Here is a 17,628-nt window from a genome sequence, read left to right on the forward strand (position 1 = left end):
TGATCATCTGTAATTTTAACAAGCTCCCAGGTGGTGCCACTGCTGCTGTTCCTCCAACCACACAACGGTCCCAAAGTAACTGAGAGGCAATGATTTTGATGCTAGTACATGACAACTCACCAGGAAAATCTCTTCTAAAATTATCTGCAGATCCAAAATCCAACATAAAAGCATTTTCGGGTTTCCCAGGGGGTGCTGAAGAACCCACCTGCCACTGCTGGAGACATGAAGATGTGGGTTCGTTCCCTGGGTCAGGAAGATCCCCTGAAGGGCATGGCAACTCACTCCAGTATTCATGCCTACAGAATCCCATAGACAGAGGAGCTGGCAAGCTACAGTTCAGAGGGTTGCAGAGTCCGGCATGACTGAAGCAACTTAGCACACTCTGAAATAATATTGATCTTCCTCACCTAAACTAAAAATGTTACCCTGTTGCTGTTAATCTTCATGTTAATATGAAGATACTATTAAGGTTTCATTATTTTGCTTTGGTAAAATGTGTTTAAAGCAGTCCTTTTCAAATTGTCCTGTGCATGAGATACCTTTGAGCATCTTATTAAAATGCAGATTCTAGAGCAGCAGATCTGACATGAGGCCTTCGAGTCTGCATTTCTAACAAGCTCCCGTGTGAAGGTTTTAGTCTATCACTGAAAATACAAAGATGACTATGTTCTTCGTTTTCAAAATACATCAGAATTCAGGCTGATACATTTTTCCAAGTGAAGCTTGCAGTACTGATACCTGAGACACAAGCAGAAGAGTGGCTTCAGAGAGAGGTATTCGTGGTGAGGATAGCAGAAAGCTAACCTGATTGCTTCTGCTGTCAAGGTTCACCAATGTTGAGTGACTGCCTAAACATAGGCAGTACTTTAAACTTACACAAATCCATGTGTGAGGGCCACGCTGTATTCTGGCTTCAGACAGACTGAGATAGGTTCAGTTCAGTTCAGTTGCTCAGTCGTGTCTCTTTGCAACCCCATGAATTGCAGCATGCATGTTATGCTATTATTTTTACAAAGAGCTGTGAAAGTCGCTCACTCGTGTCCAACTCTTTGTGACCCCATGAACTTTACAGTCCATGGAATTCTCCAGGCCAGAATACTGGAGTGGGTAGCCTTTCCCTTCTCCAAGGGGTCTTCCCAACCCAGGGATCGAACCCAGGTCTCCCACATTGCAGGCAGATTCTTTACCAGCTGCTGCACCTGCCTTTAAAATGGTTACAGGAACCAGGATAACTGTGTTCTATGCCTGAAACAAGTCCATTATTTTGGACTTGTCTCTTCATACTTTTCCCAATTTGAACCTGCCTGTCCACTGAGTTAATTCCCCCAGGGAAAGTGACAGAACAGTGTCCACCAGTGTTAAGGACTGGTGGTTTCTCAGAAATGGGATTTATGTATGTCCCTTAAAATGTTACTACAACTGAATTTATCCACAACACCAAGGACACGTGAATCTTAAACAATTTTTAAAAAACACATGTACACAGAGTCAAATATTATAAAGCATAATCACATTTGAAATAATTACTTAAAACCAACAAATTGGTACTAGCTGGTTTAATATTAACATATTGACCCTTTTTATTGTCTATCATGTACCTGTCACATTTGACACTGAATGTTCCACAAAGACCAATATTTAGATATCTATCCATAAATGCCACTACCCTAAATTAGGGTACTGAGTTCAGATTAACACATTATGAGTATATGTAAGCCCTGCAATAAAATTAAAGCACACACTTTAAGTCTACTATATGAATTTGAAATTTAAAAAATTTGCTATTGGAAAATTTTCCATTTTTTTCTCCAAGGTTACATTAATATTTAAAATACTGAAGTTGAAATGATAGTATTAGTTTTACTGGACACCTTCCCAATAAAATATAATCTTCCCAACAGAGTAATACATAATTATCTATTAAATGAAATAATCTAACAACTGACTGAGACCCTGTGGTCACCTAGGTAAACACCCAGCCTCTTCTAAGCTGGCTTTAGGACCATTCATTCCACCCATTTAAACTTTCTATTCCTCAACTATAAATTGAGGAAATCAAAGGGGTTCCAATTTTGAGTCTACTCTACCACCAATTCCTGTTTTAAAATAGTTGGTTGGGCTTAAGTCATTTTTCCTGAACGAGCAGTATAAATAAAAACTTGGCTTTATTCTAGATGAACGTGCAACAGTGATATCCTAACTGACCTGTGATCCACAATGCTAAATTTTGATAAACTGTTTCTTTTCATGCTTTTTTCAAGTGTCAATTTACACATGTATGTCCCAGTGTCCCTGAGTTCTGAAGGACTATTAGGCTGTTTTCGACTTGAAAACACTTCGGTGATCTCTGTAAAGTCTTCTTCAACCTTGTATTTTCCCTTTTCTTTCAAAATAAGTCCACCACTCTTAATAGCTTTTTACATGGAAAGGGTAACCATTCCTCAATTTTGCATACATTAGATCCGTAATTGAATCCTAGGTGACAAGTCAATGGGGGGCGGGGTCACAAAACACACTCAAATCACTCCACAAACTGCTATAAACACTGCATTTTGCTTGACACCAGTGGCAAGAATCCCACTTTTTAGAAGTAAGCAGTATTAGTAATATTATAGAAACCAGCATTATAAATAGAAATCTCAATTATGTGCGGGCTGATAAAAGCAACTGATATGGGGAGGAAATCTAAGGAAAAAAGATAGCATCCTAAGGGGAAAAAGTGAATAAAAATCAAATGAGAAAAGAAAATTAAAGAAATGGAAAGAAAAGACCACTTAAGGATTATAAAAGTTATATTTATTCACGATGCTACATTTATTGCATTCCCTTAGAAAAATGGAGAACTATTTATGTACCCAATTTGCACATATAAAACTTTATACAAATTATGTGTAGCACATAAAGGCCTCTGGTACAGCTAAAATCCTGACACTACAATTTGGGTAATCCTGCTTCAGGGTCTCCAGTTTATCAAGTCTGTCCATAGAAAATAAAAACTGGAATTAAGTCATTCTTGCTGTTCACACTTAGAAATTATTTTAAATATAATAAAATAAAATTTTCAATTACTCTAAAACCCAAAAAAGGTTAAACCCGAAGGGGATACATTTTGTTACCAATTTCAATTCAACAGTATGACAAATTGACACCTTATTTTGGCTGGGTCTTTGAAAAAAAGAAAAAAATCATCTTAAGTTTTGACATTATCTTTCCAAGTTGTGGCTGCTTCAGAAGTAATTTGTCAAAAATATTTACCAAACAATTAAAAATAATAATAATAATATCCTTTTACAAAATGGTACAATAACACCTTAAGGAACCAGAAAATACTAAATGTCTTTGGCTATACAACTAAAAGGCCATTCTTCCAAACAGAATAGGGCATATTCATCACCTCAGAACTACAGAAACAGCGCAACAGAAATATGCATAGAATTTAATGAGAATTTGTCTTGCCTTTTTTTCCCATTCTACCCATAATATAAGCAAGGAGAATGCAATGTACATAATCTTCCTGGATGAAACTCAATAGCACTACAAAGAAGATACCCAAACTTCTGCAAAGGCAAAGTGAATGAAAACAATTACACAACTAAGTGAAGACTGAAGGGACAAGTGTTATCTGCAATTTTCTTTTTTTAACATGTTTGCTTCCTTTTAAGCGTCACAGGTATAGAAATTATAGCTCATAAACAAAGTCACGATCCTCACAAATGGAACTATAATAGAAAAATAAATCAAATGAAACATTTATTAATAAATGAAGCCTATTTTATTACTTCAAGTGTTAATGATAAAAAAATTTCAGCACAGCTGTTGCATTTAAAAAAGTGAAACTACATACTATGTCTCTAGCTCAGTAAACAGATGAACCTGATGTCGTTGAATGACATAACAATTGAGCATTGTACAGTACATCTTATGAAGACCCGTAAATTAAAGAACTACTGGTTTAAAGTTAGTGATTATGAAACAAATATGTATTCATAGTTTCAGCTTCTTTTTTCTTCCTCGGCCATCAGGTGCTCCATCCATTTTACGTTTCTGTGTCTAGAAACAAACAAAAGGGTTTCCTTCATCACAAGAGTAATATTAACATGAAATATACTGGAAGATACATGATAGCACTTTACTAATAACTGCCACCTGGTAACAGGTATTAATTTTCTTAACCCAAAGAACCTTAATTCTCTAAATAATCTTATCTACGTATTTTAATAACACAAAGAATTTACTGCTATTAATGAAGCAATGAGTAATTCACAATTAACAACAGTAAGTCAACACACCAAACACATGCTTTGTATTTGAAAGAGCAGTAATGAGAAATACTTTGTGAGGTTACATAAACACCAGACTTTCTGCAGACGTTCATTTACTCATGACCCTGTAAGTTATTACTAAATAACAAAATGACTTTTTCTCTCTCATAATTTTTGCCTTCACAATGCTAAGAGATCACTGGGGAAAGAAACCAAAGTTTAGAAGTGAACAGTAAAGGTTGTAAAAGTCACTGCTTTCCTAATATTTATTTAAATATTCTAATATTTTAACCTGTATTCTCAAAGTCAAGTGTAGGTTCTTGGTACTCACAAGACAGAGCTTACCAAATTTTTACTAGTCCTCACATTGTGAACTACCATCATAACATGATTTTTCCCACACAATGCAATCAGGTTTGTTTATACTTTTTAAGCAATTTAACGTTATACAATCTACCAAAAAAAAAAAAGACTAATGCATCAGTGATAAGCCAAGTAATGTTCAAATTCTTGAAAACAGTTACGCCGCCCAAGAGGACATTTACACTTTCATCAGTACTCACTGAAGGTTTGGGTCCTCTTTTCTTCTTCTCTGCCTTCTCCTTTTCTTCTAGTTCCATATTTTCTCTTTCAATCAAGGTAATTAAGGTGTTACACCTCCTCTGGAGTTCCTGAGTTATAAACACAACTTTACATGATAAATCTGTATTCTCCATCTATAAGGTTTCATGAATACAATTTCAAAACCAAAGGTACGTTTTAATAGCATATCATCACTTACACCCCTCAAATATATTAAAGTTTTTTAAAGCAAAAACCTACTAATTTTCATACACAATCCATGCCAGGGGGATTAAAAAAAGATATGTGTGCATCTTTCACTTCATTATTTAAGGCCATACTACCATATAGGACACAGCCAGGAAATATCTGCAACACTACATACAGAGAAGGTAGTACGCTACATCCGAGCTCTGAACTTACTGAGCGACATACACCAGAACGTCTTACAGATGTGCTATGGTGTGAATCTGCCTGGCTTACAGACAAAGAGCACACCTCAACTGTTCCAGCACAAGGGGAAGGGGCAATACACATATTATCATTTTGTATGTGTGCCTTAACATGAACCACATTAGGAAGTAACAGTTTTAGGCCCTGGTACTGTACCAGTAAATTAAGGTGGCACTGCATCTTGTTTCCCTTACTAACTACGAAGTAATTGTTCCTACTTTAAAAGATATAATACAGAGCTTATAGCACCTGAATCTGTCTCCTCTCATTGTATATTTATAATGCATTTATAGTGCAACATTTTCCAACCTAGAGTTTCATAAAACACCAGCCTCCAATGACATTTAATAGGAAAAAATACCTTCAGTGGTCAAACACAAGACTGTAAACTATCCCCCATCTTGAAGAGCAACAATATATTTTAAATATATTGAGAGAAAGTTTATTATAATATTGTTTAAACTTTGCTACCCCAGTATATCTCAAAATTAAGACTACAGAACTTTTTTTGGCATTAATATCATCCTGAAGAACACAAGATGAAGCTAAAAATTCAAAGGTGGCAAAATACATACGGGAAGAACAATTCATCAAAGCTAAATTTTTCTGAATTCTAATTTTACGTCATAAAAATGGAACTTGCTGATCAGAACCTAGCATTAAAACAGTACAGTATTTTACCACACTAAGCTCTTTTTAATTAACTGAAAATTCAGTATTCTGATGGGCAGATGCATGAGTAGAAGTCCTTTCTTTATAAAAATGTGTATATTTACAAAAGCAAAAGTCAAATTTTAAATTGTGATCATCTTATTCACAAGTTAAAACTGATGCGACTTTTTCTTCTACTTAAAGCTTGATTAAAATTCACACAAAAAACTAATCCTATTGTATATAGTGATATTAACAGAAGTGCTATCAAATGATGGAAAAAATAAACTTTGTAAGTGACTCATGACATTAGGTTTATAACTGTGGAGGTGAACTGTTTCTTAAGGAACTACTTTAACCTTTGATACAAACAGCAATCTAATAAAAATTTACTTCAAAGATACACAAATTTTCTCTTAATAAAAATTTAAAAGGTACCTTAAACAATACTACATTATCTACTTCGTCTGAACTGTTTGCTTCAGTCCACAAAAAGGCCCCAGTACTCACCATTGCGGTTCTGGACTTTAGAAACCAGTCAAATCTGAACTGAGGAGAGTTGCGAATACACTGCCGCAGCTCATCATACACATTTTCCTTGTCGAATCCAAGCTTGTGAAGCATACAGATCAGGAAGCGGTCTTCCTCTTCAGTGTAGTTTTTCCCTTTGTTAGTACCGTAAGATATTCTCAGCTGATGAAAAGGTGCTTTGTACCGTCCAATCTATGAAAACCGGATTTCACATTATACAATACAAATCCTATAGAACCTATATTTCAAACTTAGTAAAGCTGGCTATAAATGTTGTATTTCATATCCATTTTTTATCCAACGCACTTCCATTGTATCACCTTTGTTCTGAAACAATTGGTCTTTATTATTATAAAAATAAATACAGACTCAGACTTTCTAGTACTATGTAGCAAAGAGCTAAATCACAGAGACTCTGACTCACATATACCAACTGAAATACTGAGGTAAATTCTGTTGAAAATGCCCATGAAGTTTCAGTGTTGTTCTCTGAAGAAATTTTTAATTTTAACTCATTTCTTTTCCTTTTAAAAACTTACTTTAACTCTTATACTTACAGGAGTTATTTTAATAATTACAATACTTATTAATATTCAAAGTACCTTCGTGTCAAGTGCTTTTTTGATGCTGATTCTCCTCTGAATCCTTGCCTCTCCTCTCTCGATCTGAGCCATAATCTTTTCTATGTCCTGCAGCTCATTGCATCTTTCCCAGAACACGGCTGTGGGAGTAAGATTGGGCAAACGGGAGAGGGAGAGAAAGGGAAGAAATGTAAGTAACTTGTTTCTGTAAATGCTCTATTTCATTTGCTAAGGATTAAGAAATGTTTCCCTTCTTCCCACATCTAATACTAGTAAGTCACACAATTATGTTTCCTTAACTGTAAAAAAAAAAAAAAAAAGTAAGGTGAACGGCATGATTTAAGCATCTCCCAACACCTAATTCTCTGCTCTTTTGAAATTTTCAGCAATCACCAAAGCACAACTACACATATCCACCTGTCAACCCAACAGACTTCAAGAAACACAGAATTATATAGTATTTGAAAAGTTATCAAGTGAAATGAGGTAAAAAGAAAGCACAATTATTCAGTGACCTATTCTTGTTTTCTTGGTTACAGTTTAGAAGGGTTAAAAAAAAGAAAAATTAATGATGCCATTTTAAAGAAGGGGAGCTTTTCCAACTCAATTTTTAAAAAATAAAACAGATACTAAGTTGTGGCAAATTTTAGTTTATCAAAACATCGTTCACGGACTTTCCTGGTGAGAGGTTAAGACTCTATGCTTCCGGCCCAGGAGGTGTGGGTTCAATCCCTGGCCAGGGAGCTAAGACTCCATATGCCACGTGTGTGCTGTGCTTAGTCTCTCTGTTGTGTCTGCCTCTGTGTGACCCGTGGACTGTAGCCCGCAGGCTCCTCTGCCCATGGTGATTCTCCAGGCAAGAATACTAGAGTGGGCTGCCATGCCCTCCTCCAGGAGATCTTTGCAACCCAGCAATCGAACCTAGGTCTTCCGCACTGCAGGCAGATTCTTTACCATCTGAGCCACCAGGGAAGCCCAAGTGCCACATGTATGGCCAAAAACTTTTTTTTAATTAAGAAAACAAATACATCATTCAGAGTAAGAAAATCTCAACTTTCCAACAGCCCTCCAGAAGCCTGAGAACATTCTTACACCTACTAAAATAACAGAAGTACCTGAGTATTCAATGACTTCTTCTGGAGTTTTTCCCTCTACTTCTCTTGCTATATTTTCAATATCATCACGACCCCACTTCTCATTAGCTTTGATAAACTGGTTAAAATCTCTCTTATTCCAATTGGTAAATCCCTTCAAAGCAAAGGAAACAAAGCATATAATCACTGAGCTTGGGGGAAAAGCTATTAAAACTTTACCAATCTTGCTAAGTATTATAGAAAAATTTCAGTTGCTCTGAGTTCTAAGTTATCTTAAAGTGGTAACTATTCATATACATAGATGTGCACTCTGGCAATACATCATATACATTACTCAGACAGCCAAGCAACTAAGTCTGAGTGGGAGAGTGAGAAATGCTGCACAACAAAGTGACATTTTCACTGCGCTTTCAAGGAGAAATTGTCAGGAGGAATGGACATAGAGAGGCAGAATGAACGTAAAGAGCAAACATCTAAGCTGAGCGGCAAAACAAAGTAATAATAAAGCGTTAAAGGTAGGTTAAAGCTAGATTCTCAAAGGCCTTGACTGAATCCTAAAGGATGTTTTAAAAAAGTACCAAGCAGATACTTGTAATTGAGAATGACGACATAGTAAAAATGAGAAGATCCACAGGAAAGGGAAGGTGGGAGCACTGAAAGAAAGGTGATCAAAGATACTGACTCTACAACAATAGACTTGGTACAAATCTATCCTCTTCTCTTCTACCTCCACAACTAATGACAATCACAACACAGCATACACCCATATGCCCATGCTTCCTCATCTCCAATCATTCCACTTCTGAAAGCAAAAACTTTACTTCTTTTGTTTATCCCCACAGAACCTAACGGGGTACCTTACAAAATAACCATTACTAAACCTGGTTTTGACTGAAAGCTATACCTGCGTCAGAAGCTTTTCTTTTTCCTCTAACTCTTCATCATTAAGGGGTTCAGCTTCATCAATTTTAAGCTGTTCTTCCTTCTGTGCCTGTGCTGCATTTGGTAGGTCAGGATTTCGAGGGACCTAAAAATATACATATTTTTTCTGTGTCATCAGTCAATATATTTCAGGAAATATGTGATGAACTAAACTCTTAACCAACTACATGAAATTTTACAAGTTTTAATCCAAGAAAATATATTGATATCATGCATTTAGTAAGTTAAAACAAATGAGATTAGTTACAAAGTTTTACTTCTGTTACCTTATAACCAATTGTTTTTCTGTAATACAGAATTTCTTTTTCCAATAATTCAAATAGACGTGGAGGAAAGAACTGGAAATCCTGAACATTGGGTTGTTTTGGAGGTCGAGGAGCCTAAAAAAAAAAGCACTGTTTGTAAAAACAAACAAACAAAAAAACAAACCTATTTTGCTTTAAATCTATCTGAAATCTTTTTGCACTCGATAAAACCATGACAGTCAATTCTCCAAGCAACTGAATGCATCTTCCATAAAATTTAACAAACATCAAGCAAATTTTAAATGCTTACATTTAAAATTAACTTTTAGAAACTTTCAACAAAAGCTGAAGGAGGTATACTGGAAGAAACCACACAAAATTTAATTCTCAATCTGATTTTACTGCAAGAATATAAGAAGAAAAATAATTTGCATTTCCAGTATTTTTAGATATTTGTGCTCTATCAACTCACCTTGGGTGCTTTTGGTTCACTGACGCGAAGAGCTTCCCTGAAATAGGCATCGACAGCATAGTTGGCTTTTCTTTCTCGTTTAGGAGGCTCAATCCACTCTGTGAATGCAATCTAGCCCATGGGAAACAGTTCAAATCACCAACTTTTATTATACAGCCACAAATCTTACATGAATGCGACTCCTACTGTTACATCAATATGACTTATTTATAAATGCAGATATTCATAACACCCTAGACTATATGAGGCTAGGGACTAATGCAATTAACACACAAGAGGATGTCTAGTGAATAGCATAAAACATTCAGTAACTATTTCCTGACCAAATTAATGATAATTGGGTGAAAAAAGAAATGCTACAGATGGTATGCTAGAACTAAAATTAGGAGAGAAATGTAGATAAATATTTAGACTAGAAAAAATTCAGAGGATATAAATGTCTAAATGTTAAAATGGAAATCATTAGGTAGAATTATTTTCCTTCTGCCCTGCAGGTATTTTCTAATTTCACTATATAATACTAATTAGGAAGGAAATAGCAATCTAGAAATTAGCCAAGTTCATCCCTTTAATTATTAATAGCCAATTCTGCTTAGGGAAAAAAAAAATCTAATAATGTTGTGACAAATTTTACTTTTGGCAATAGTTTTAATTTCCAAATATCCCTAATTACTATAATCACCCCACACAATATACTTTACTGTTAACAGTATACATAAATTTTTAAAACATTTCAGCATTTACCAACTGAAAATTTGGCATTAAATTTAACACAAAAATGAAAATAATTCAGATGTGAGTAAACAGAAATGACTGCTGTTTGAGATAAGGCATCACACCTAAGACTTAAATTCCAATTTTCAAGTAAAATATTAAGTCTTAAAATAACCAAAATCTCTTTCTAAATTACCTTTTGTTTTTCTCTGTAATCTTCTCCTTCAAAGTTATAAACACTCGACTCTGTATCCATTGTAAAATTTCTAAGTGAGCTTTCACCCATCTTGGAGAGCTTTTCATTCATCTCTGCAGTCTAAGGAAACAAAAGAAACATCTTTTTAGATTTGAGAATTCTATAAAGGCATAAGAACTATAGTCAAAACGAACTGGACTTTATGGTACATAACTTCTTTGGAAGTAAAAGTGTAACTTAGCTATTTCCTCAGTTCTGGTTTAAAGTATTTTATATACTAGAAACAATCATTTAATCTGCATCTCACCTTCTTTGCACCTCTTTCCAAAATACCATCAATATCCTCATCAGTAATCTCACTCTCCTTTGAAGCAAATACATGAGTTGCCCCATGCCTTATCATTTGAAGCATTTCATCTTTCCCAATTTTGTTCAGATTCTGATCCACAAGTCTTCCTGAAAAAAGATGTTGGTGTGTAATATTAATTAAACTTCTGGAATTTTAAATGTTAGATATAAGCCCACATAATTTTACCTCAAACAATAATCATTTTTGTTTATTCACATTTGATAATTTTCACTTTTACATAAAATGCCAAATTTTAAGTTAATATTTAACATATTTCTTAAAGCTTACATGTTATGTAATAAAGTCTACTGAATACCATCTCAATAAAATAAATTCTCGTGTGAGAGTAACAGTAATTTCGGATATCTGAAAATCAAATTACCAAAACTTAGATGAGAGTATTATAAACACAGGAAGTTTCTGATAAGCAGAAACTAATTAGTATTATTACTAATAATCCCAAATCAGCCTTTTCTACTTAGAAAATGAAGTACAAAAACCTTCACACTGCCAAACTTCAAGAGTTATTCACATATACTTGTGTTTCAATTTTTCTACTTCAACCAACTTGTAACGAGTGGATAAAGATACAAGTTGTTTTCTGGGACCTTAAATCCTTGTATCATGATTTTAGGTCCCTCACAGAATACACCATCAAATATCTGTGACTTTCAAAGTTAAGACACATCTTCAATACAAAGAATATGATTCTTGAAAGCTATCTCAATGCTACAAAAATGTTCTTAGGCTTACAGGAATTACTTTCCTGTTGGTGGAAAGGAACTTTTCAGACATAAGTACTTCTATATATGCCCATATTTTTTATTATACCCCTTAGTACACCAAACATAACCCAGAGGCATATACCAAAGGCTTGCTGTTTGACTAGTATGTCTATAAATGGGATTAACAAAGCTACTAGCACAAATTTGTTCCAAAATTTGCCCTAGAAAAACCCAAAGTCAAAAGACTGTTTTTCTCAGCTGATTGTAAAAGAATTAGATTTTTAACATTTAAAAAAAGAAAAAAAAAAAAAAGGTGTTTCAGAGATGAAAATAACTGCCAACAAGAACCACAAGGCAGATGTCCTTCTAAAACCATGGATGAATGTGAGGACCACTACAACGCTCATGATAAATTTCACTGTTTGGCAGGCCCCAGAAGTCCCCAGAGACTTTCCTAATTAAACATTCACTATAATAATTTATACAGCTTTTGATACCCTAGGTGAGTCACTTCCTAGCTGTATACATGACAGACAAGCAACTCACTTCTATCTCTGATACCAACCTCCAGCTGTCATGAAGACTAAAGATAATACTCTGTATTTAAATACTGAGCACATCGCCTGGTACAAAATAAGCCTGTTAAGCAACTATTAACAAAAATAACTAACAGTATTCAATCATGTATTGTCTTTATGTATACGACACATGGGTAACTCTATGGATGGCATTCAATTCAGTTCAGTTCAGTCATGTACGACTCTTGCGACCCCAACGACTGTAGCACGCCAGGCCTCTCTGTCCATCACTAATTCCCAGAGTTTACTCAAATTCATGTCCATTGAGTCGCTAATGCCATCCAACCATCTCATCCTCTGTCGTCCCCTTCTCCTCCTGCCTTCCATCTTTCTCAGCATCAGGGGCTTTTCCAATGAGTCAACTCTTCACATGAGGTGGCCAAAGTACTGGAGTTTCAGCTTTACCATCAGTCCTTCCAGTGAACATCCAGGACTGATTTCCTTTGGAACGGACTGGCTGGATCTCCTTGCAGTCCAAGGGACTCTCAAGAGTCCTCTCCAACACCACAGCTCAAAAGCATCAGTTCTTTGGTGCTCAGCCTTCTTTATATAGTTCAACTCTCACTCTCACATCCACACATGGCCACTGGAAAAACCATAGCTTTGACTAGACAGACCTTTGTTGGCAAAGTAATGTCTCTGCTTTTTAACATGCTGTCTAGGTTTGTCATTGCTTTTCTTCCAAGGAGTAAGCGTCTTTTAAATTCATGGCTGTAGTCACCATCTGCAGTAATCTCGGAGCCCAAGAAAATTAAGTCTCTCACTGTTTCCACACCTATCTGCCGAGAAGTATGGCGCATTAAGGGATATCAAAGAAATGTAACACTCCCTTCCTTACAAGGCACCTAAGACCCTGGCTGACAAAACCGAACACACAAACGGAGCTACCAGTAGAGAACATACAGCCCCCCAGCGGCCCAGAGTTAGGGTTCTGGGCTTTCTCTTCTGCGGCCTGGGCTCAGTCCCTGGTCGGGGAACTGAGACTCCACAAGCTACATGGCCAAAGAAAAAAAAGTTCTGATGTACAGAATTTTCTAATTTCAACAAAGTCCATCTGGACTTCCCTGGTAGCTCAGACAGTAAACCGTCTGCCTGAAGTGCAAGAGAGTCAGGTTGGATCCCTAGGTTTTGAAGATCCCCTGGAGAAGGCTGCCCACTCCAGTATTCTTGCCTGGAGACTGCAAGGGCAGAGGGCCTGGCGGGTTACAGTCCATGGGGTCGCAGAGAGCTGGACAAGACTGAGTGACTAACACAAGAACACAACAGTAACCTCTTAGCTTCAGGGAGAGAGAAAATGTATTTGGTCACAACACAATTTGCGAGGGAAAGACACCAACGTGGGCGAAAGGTTGAGGGTTTGTTTTTTCAGTTTTTCATTTTACATATCCCATCACTAAAAGATCTATCTTAAAGCTTCATGAAAACACAAATGTCTTCCTTGAAAGCTTATCTGGCACGAAAACCTGAAGTTCCCTTCCATTCATCCAAAATAAAATCTCACTCTCACCTTCTAGTCCTCCTTACATAAACGTTTATTCTGTGTCTCACTCTCACTCGGTTATAAATGTCTTACCTTTGTATTATTCTCAGCACTGAGAACAATGCCTGGCATCTGTGGCTGTTCAAGAAATAATTTTGAACTCGAATATCCAGGGGGAAAGTGTTATAAATTCAACTTGGTAAATGTGTAAAGTCCTAAGGCTCACCCTGCTGGATGACGATGGAATCCAGTCTGAGCTTCATCTCGGCACGCTCCACTATTCTTTCTTCTACAGTGTTGTCGGTTATGAAGCGGAACACTCTGACTGTCTTGGTCTGTCCAATTCTATGTGCTCGGTCCTAGGAAAACAACTAGGTTACTTTGAAAATTCACATAAATGACATCTGAATGTGTATCTTGAGAAACAAAACGAAAATATTCTCAAGTACAAGATGGTTTTAAAAATATGAAACAAAACACTGATGAATTCATACTCATTAACATTTCATTAACAGTTTCTAAAGTCTCAGTTTCAATCAAATTAATCAGTTATCTCACAAGAAATCCTTCCAGAAGCATAGAACATGTTGAATCTGTGAGAAACTTGCCATGTTAATTTTACTAGGTTAATGGAAATAAAATACACATAATGTCTTCAGACAACACAGACAAAATTATAATCTTTAACAATAAAACTTTTTAAAATATTTTTTAAGTTTAAATTTAAAATGTTTTTCTACTAAATCAAATCTAAATTTTCACTATATTTAAGGAGGAAAAGTGATATAAACAAACTCCACAAACAATATAAAAATCCTAGTCTAAACAGTACCCAATCGACTACAGATAAGAAGTCAAACTAATCTGAATTCCATTTTCTGTTTCACTTCGGTTAAGTTCAGAAAACACACTCTTATAAAAGATCCCTATTTCTAATTGATCGATTTTCCCAGCCACCTTTACAAAGAATTGCAGGATGAAAGTCGCCAACAAGAAGAGATATAAACACCACAGGCCAAGTTATTAGCAATGTACAAACTTTTATGTTTTTCTATTACTCTATAGATCCATAAGTTTTCTCAACATAAGAACGATTCTCTTGATCTGGCCAAGATACTCAAGATGCATGGGCCTAAGATTTTAAAACATCAAATGTGGCAGGCATTAGCAGCTCCCCAAACCTGTTTACCGTGCCTCCCAGGACACAATACTATACTATCAGTTACCCACTCCTATGCAGTAAGTTACACTATGTGATAGAGTGCTGGCCAATCACAGTGGGGACACTGTCAGTTCTGACCCATGAAAAACTCCCTGGGCAATCCCCAGTTTTCTCTCCTGATGGAAAGGACGTAACAGGACTCTAAGGTCCTAAGACATGGCAGGTGTAAGATGGAAATACCCTGATTTAGATGGATGATCACCTGCAAAACACCCTCAGTGAACTATCAGGTCAGAAAAAATACAATTCTATTGGATTCAGTCACTGAAATTTGTAGACTGCCCATTAGCTCACTTTAACTGAAACATCTATTAAGCACAGAGTATATCTGTTATCTCTTACCATAGCCTGAAGATCTACTTGGGGATTCCAATCTGAGTCATACAAAATCACAACATCAGCAGTAGCAAGATTGATGCCAAGACCACCAGCTCGTGTGCTTAACATAAAAACAAACTTTGTGCTGTTTGGTTCATTGTATGCATTGATGGACTCCTAATGACATAAAATAAAAGTTAGAAAAGTATTTTATCTGATAATTTTGTAATCTGCCCTCCCCAGATTTTACTCACTTGTCTCTCATCATGGGGTGTCTGTCCATCCAACCTACAGTACTCATAATTCCTCCACATGCAGTAATCTTCCAAAATATCCAATACCCTGGTCATCTGACTGAAGATCAGTACTCGCGAACCTGTTGGCAAATGTAACAGACCATTGTCAGAAGCTTCAGAAGTAAAAAAAAAAAATTATTTAAATTTACAACTAACCAAAACCAAGACTAACCAATTACCCCTTAATTCCAGGTAATGTAGTTACAAGGATAAAACTACACATTGTTTATTATTTAAGTCAGTCACTCCCCACATTTTTCCCATCAAGGCACAAACAGAAAAGGGTAGTATTTATAAAACACAGTAAGGTAAACAAGAAAGGCTATCTGCCTCTGGCCTGGGAAATCTTGCCATCCCAAAGACATCTTTATATCCCACATACTTAAAAATAACCCTCCACCACAACCACCCTTCCCTGTACAAGGCCCAGGCATCCCTTGACACACACCCAGTACCCTGACTTCATGCAAGTTCTGAAGACCCACTCCAGATGGAAGGACCATCCAGGTGTGCCTAACACCTGCACCATCATCCTTCATTTAGGCCACAATGCAAATTTCCAATGCTTCCATTTCTTTAGCCAGCTGCACAATGCCTTCAGTAGGATATAAGATGACTAGTGGATCACTTTGGAAAATAATTATTAAACTGCCTTGTCTCAGAATCTGAGGCTGATACTCTGCTCGTGTTCCACATTCTCATGCCCTAAATGTGCAAGGATGCTCAGGAGTCTCCTAGCAAGTTCTTGCCACCCTTCCCGGCACACTTACTCAACTTTCAAGGAAAGCATTTTAGAAAATACATTTCCCAAGAAAGGTATAAAAAGAAAACAAATTCACTGACAACTCTAACAATGTTTTCAACAGTCAATATCCTAAAACAGAGTCATCTACTGGTACAATTATCATTCTTATCAAAATATACAGAGAAACACAAATGGAGAAATTTGAAGCCTGTGTACTTCATTTTATAGAATGAATAATTTGTTCATGAAATGCCTTGGTGTCTGGGATATGGTTCAGGAGTCTGAAAGGAGGAAATAGGAACAGTACAGATGAAGACAAGCTTTGCCACTAGCTGATAGTTGCTGAAGTTGGCTTTATGCTAAACTCGCTCTACACTCATGTACTTTAAACAAATCTGTACACACACACATTTTCATACAAAAAGTCAGCATATTATGAATAAAACTGTTTTGGGTCCATGCATATAATGTTTAATTAAATTAAAAATACACATAAATAGCTGAAGACCACCAGCCTGAACACACCACCACTGTCTATTAAATATTAAAGGCTCTGTGAACTGTCTACGAGTGGGAAGGGCACTCTTGGCATATTATAACCAAAAAAAATGGTATTTCTAGGAAAGTGTACAGAAAATGAGAATTTTCCCTCAAAATCCGGTGAGTTTGACTGCCCTAACCACAGCTTGCTTTCTAAAAAATTTGAGGCTTAAAACTGGGAGGATGGCAGGGTGGGGTGTGAGGCTCAGATTAACGGATAGGAGTGTTTCAATGTCCCAAACTTCAACTTTACAAAGTGCCAATGCAGGGGAGCTCCCTCACTTTAACATCAGAATCTTAGAAGTTTCCACTACTTCTCCGTTTGATACCAGTAACAGAGGTACCTTGTTCTTTTAATTTAGGGAGCAGTTTGTCTAACACCACCATTTTGCCACTGTTGGTAACCAGATGCATGTCCGTTGTGTAAGGTGGACCCGGTTCAGCCCCATCAAAGAGATAGGGGTGGTTACAGCATTTCCGCAACTGCATCAGAATGTTCAGCAGCCGCATTTTGTCCATCTTCCCTGCAGAGTTCAGTATATCTATATCCTTCATTAATATCCGAGTATACCTAGTGAAAAGAAAAACATTTTAAAGAAAAACATTGATGGCTCAAATGTTCCTGGATGGGTCCCTGCCATTTTATATACTTAATCCCATCTCAACCCCA

General features: G+C 36.4%; 1 protein-coding gene across 4 annotated transcripts in view; it reads right to left on the reverse strand.

The window, feature by feature from the left end:
- Positions 1 to 3,752: 3,752 nt before the first annotated feature.
- SMARCA5 (SNF2 related chromatin remodeling ATPase 5) overlaps positions 3,753 to 17,628 on the reverse strand; it is a 35,201-nt gene continuing 21,325 nt past the window's right edge. For all 4 annotated transcript variants that reach the window (XM_069556807.1, XM_069556808.1, XM_069556810.1 and 1 more), the window contains 14 exons: positions 17,303 to 17,529; positions 15,632 to 15,753; positions 15,402 to 15,554; positions 14,064 to 14,196; positions 11,013 to 11,161; positions 10,706 to 10,825; positions 9,796 to 9,906; positions 9,345 to 9,458; positions 9,041 to 9,163; positions 8,158 to 8,290; positions 7,064 to 7,182; positions 6,441 to 6,653; positions 4,829 to 4,936; positions 3,753 to 4,053 (listed from right to left, as the gene is read on the reverse strand). In XM_069556807.1, coding sequence (XP_069412908.1) covers positions 3,988 to 4,053; positions 4,829 to 4,936; positions 6,441 to 6,653; positions 7,064 to 7,182; positions 8,158 to 8,290; positions 9,041 to 9,163; positions 9,345 to 9,458; positions 9,796 to 9,906; positions 10,706 to 10,825; positions 11,013 to 11,161; positions 14,064 to 14,196; positions 15,402 to 15,554; positions 15,632 to 15,753; positions 17,303 to 17,529 — 1,891 coding nt within the window. In that variant the 3' untranslated portion in view covers positions 3,753 to 3,987. The remainder of the gene's footprint in view (positions 4,054 to 4,828; positions 4,937 to 6,440; positions 6,654 to 7,063; positions 7,183 to 8,157; positions 8,291 to 9,040; positions 9,164 to 9,344; positions 9,459 to 9,795; positions 9,907 to 10,705; positions 10,826 to 11,012; positions 11,162 to 14,063; positions 14,197 to 15,401; positions 15,555 to 15,631; positions 15,754 to 17,302; positions 17,530 to 17,628) is intronic.

The sequence above is a fragment of the Ovis canadensis genome, chromosome 17, assembly GCF_042477335.2.
Source record: "Ovis canadensis isolate MfBH-ARS-UI-01 breed Bighorn chromosome 17, ARS-UI_OviCan_v2, whole genome shotgun sequence".
NCBI lineage: Eukaryota > Metazoa > Chordata > Mammalia > Artiodactyla > Bovidae > Ovis > Ovis canadensis.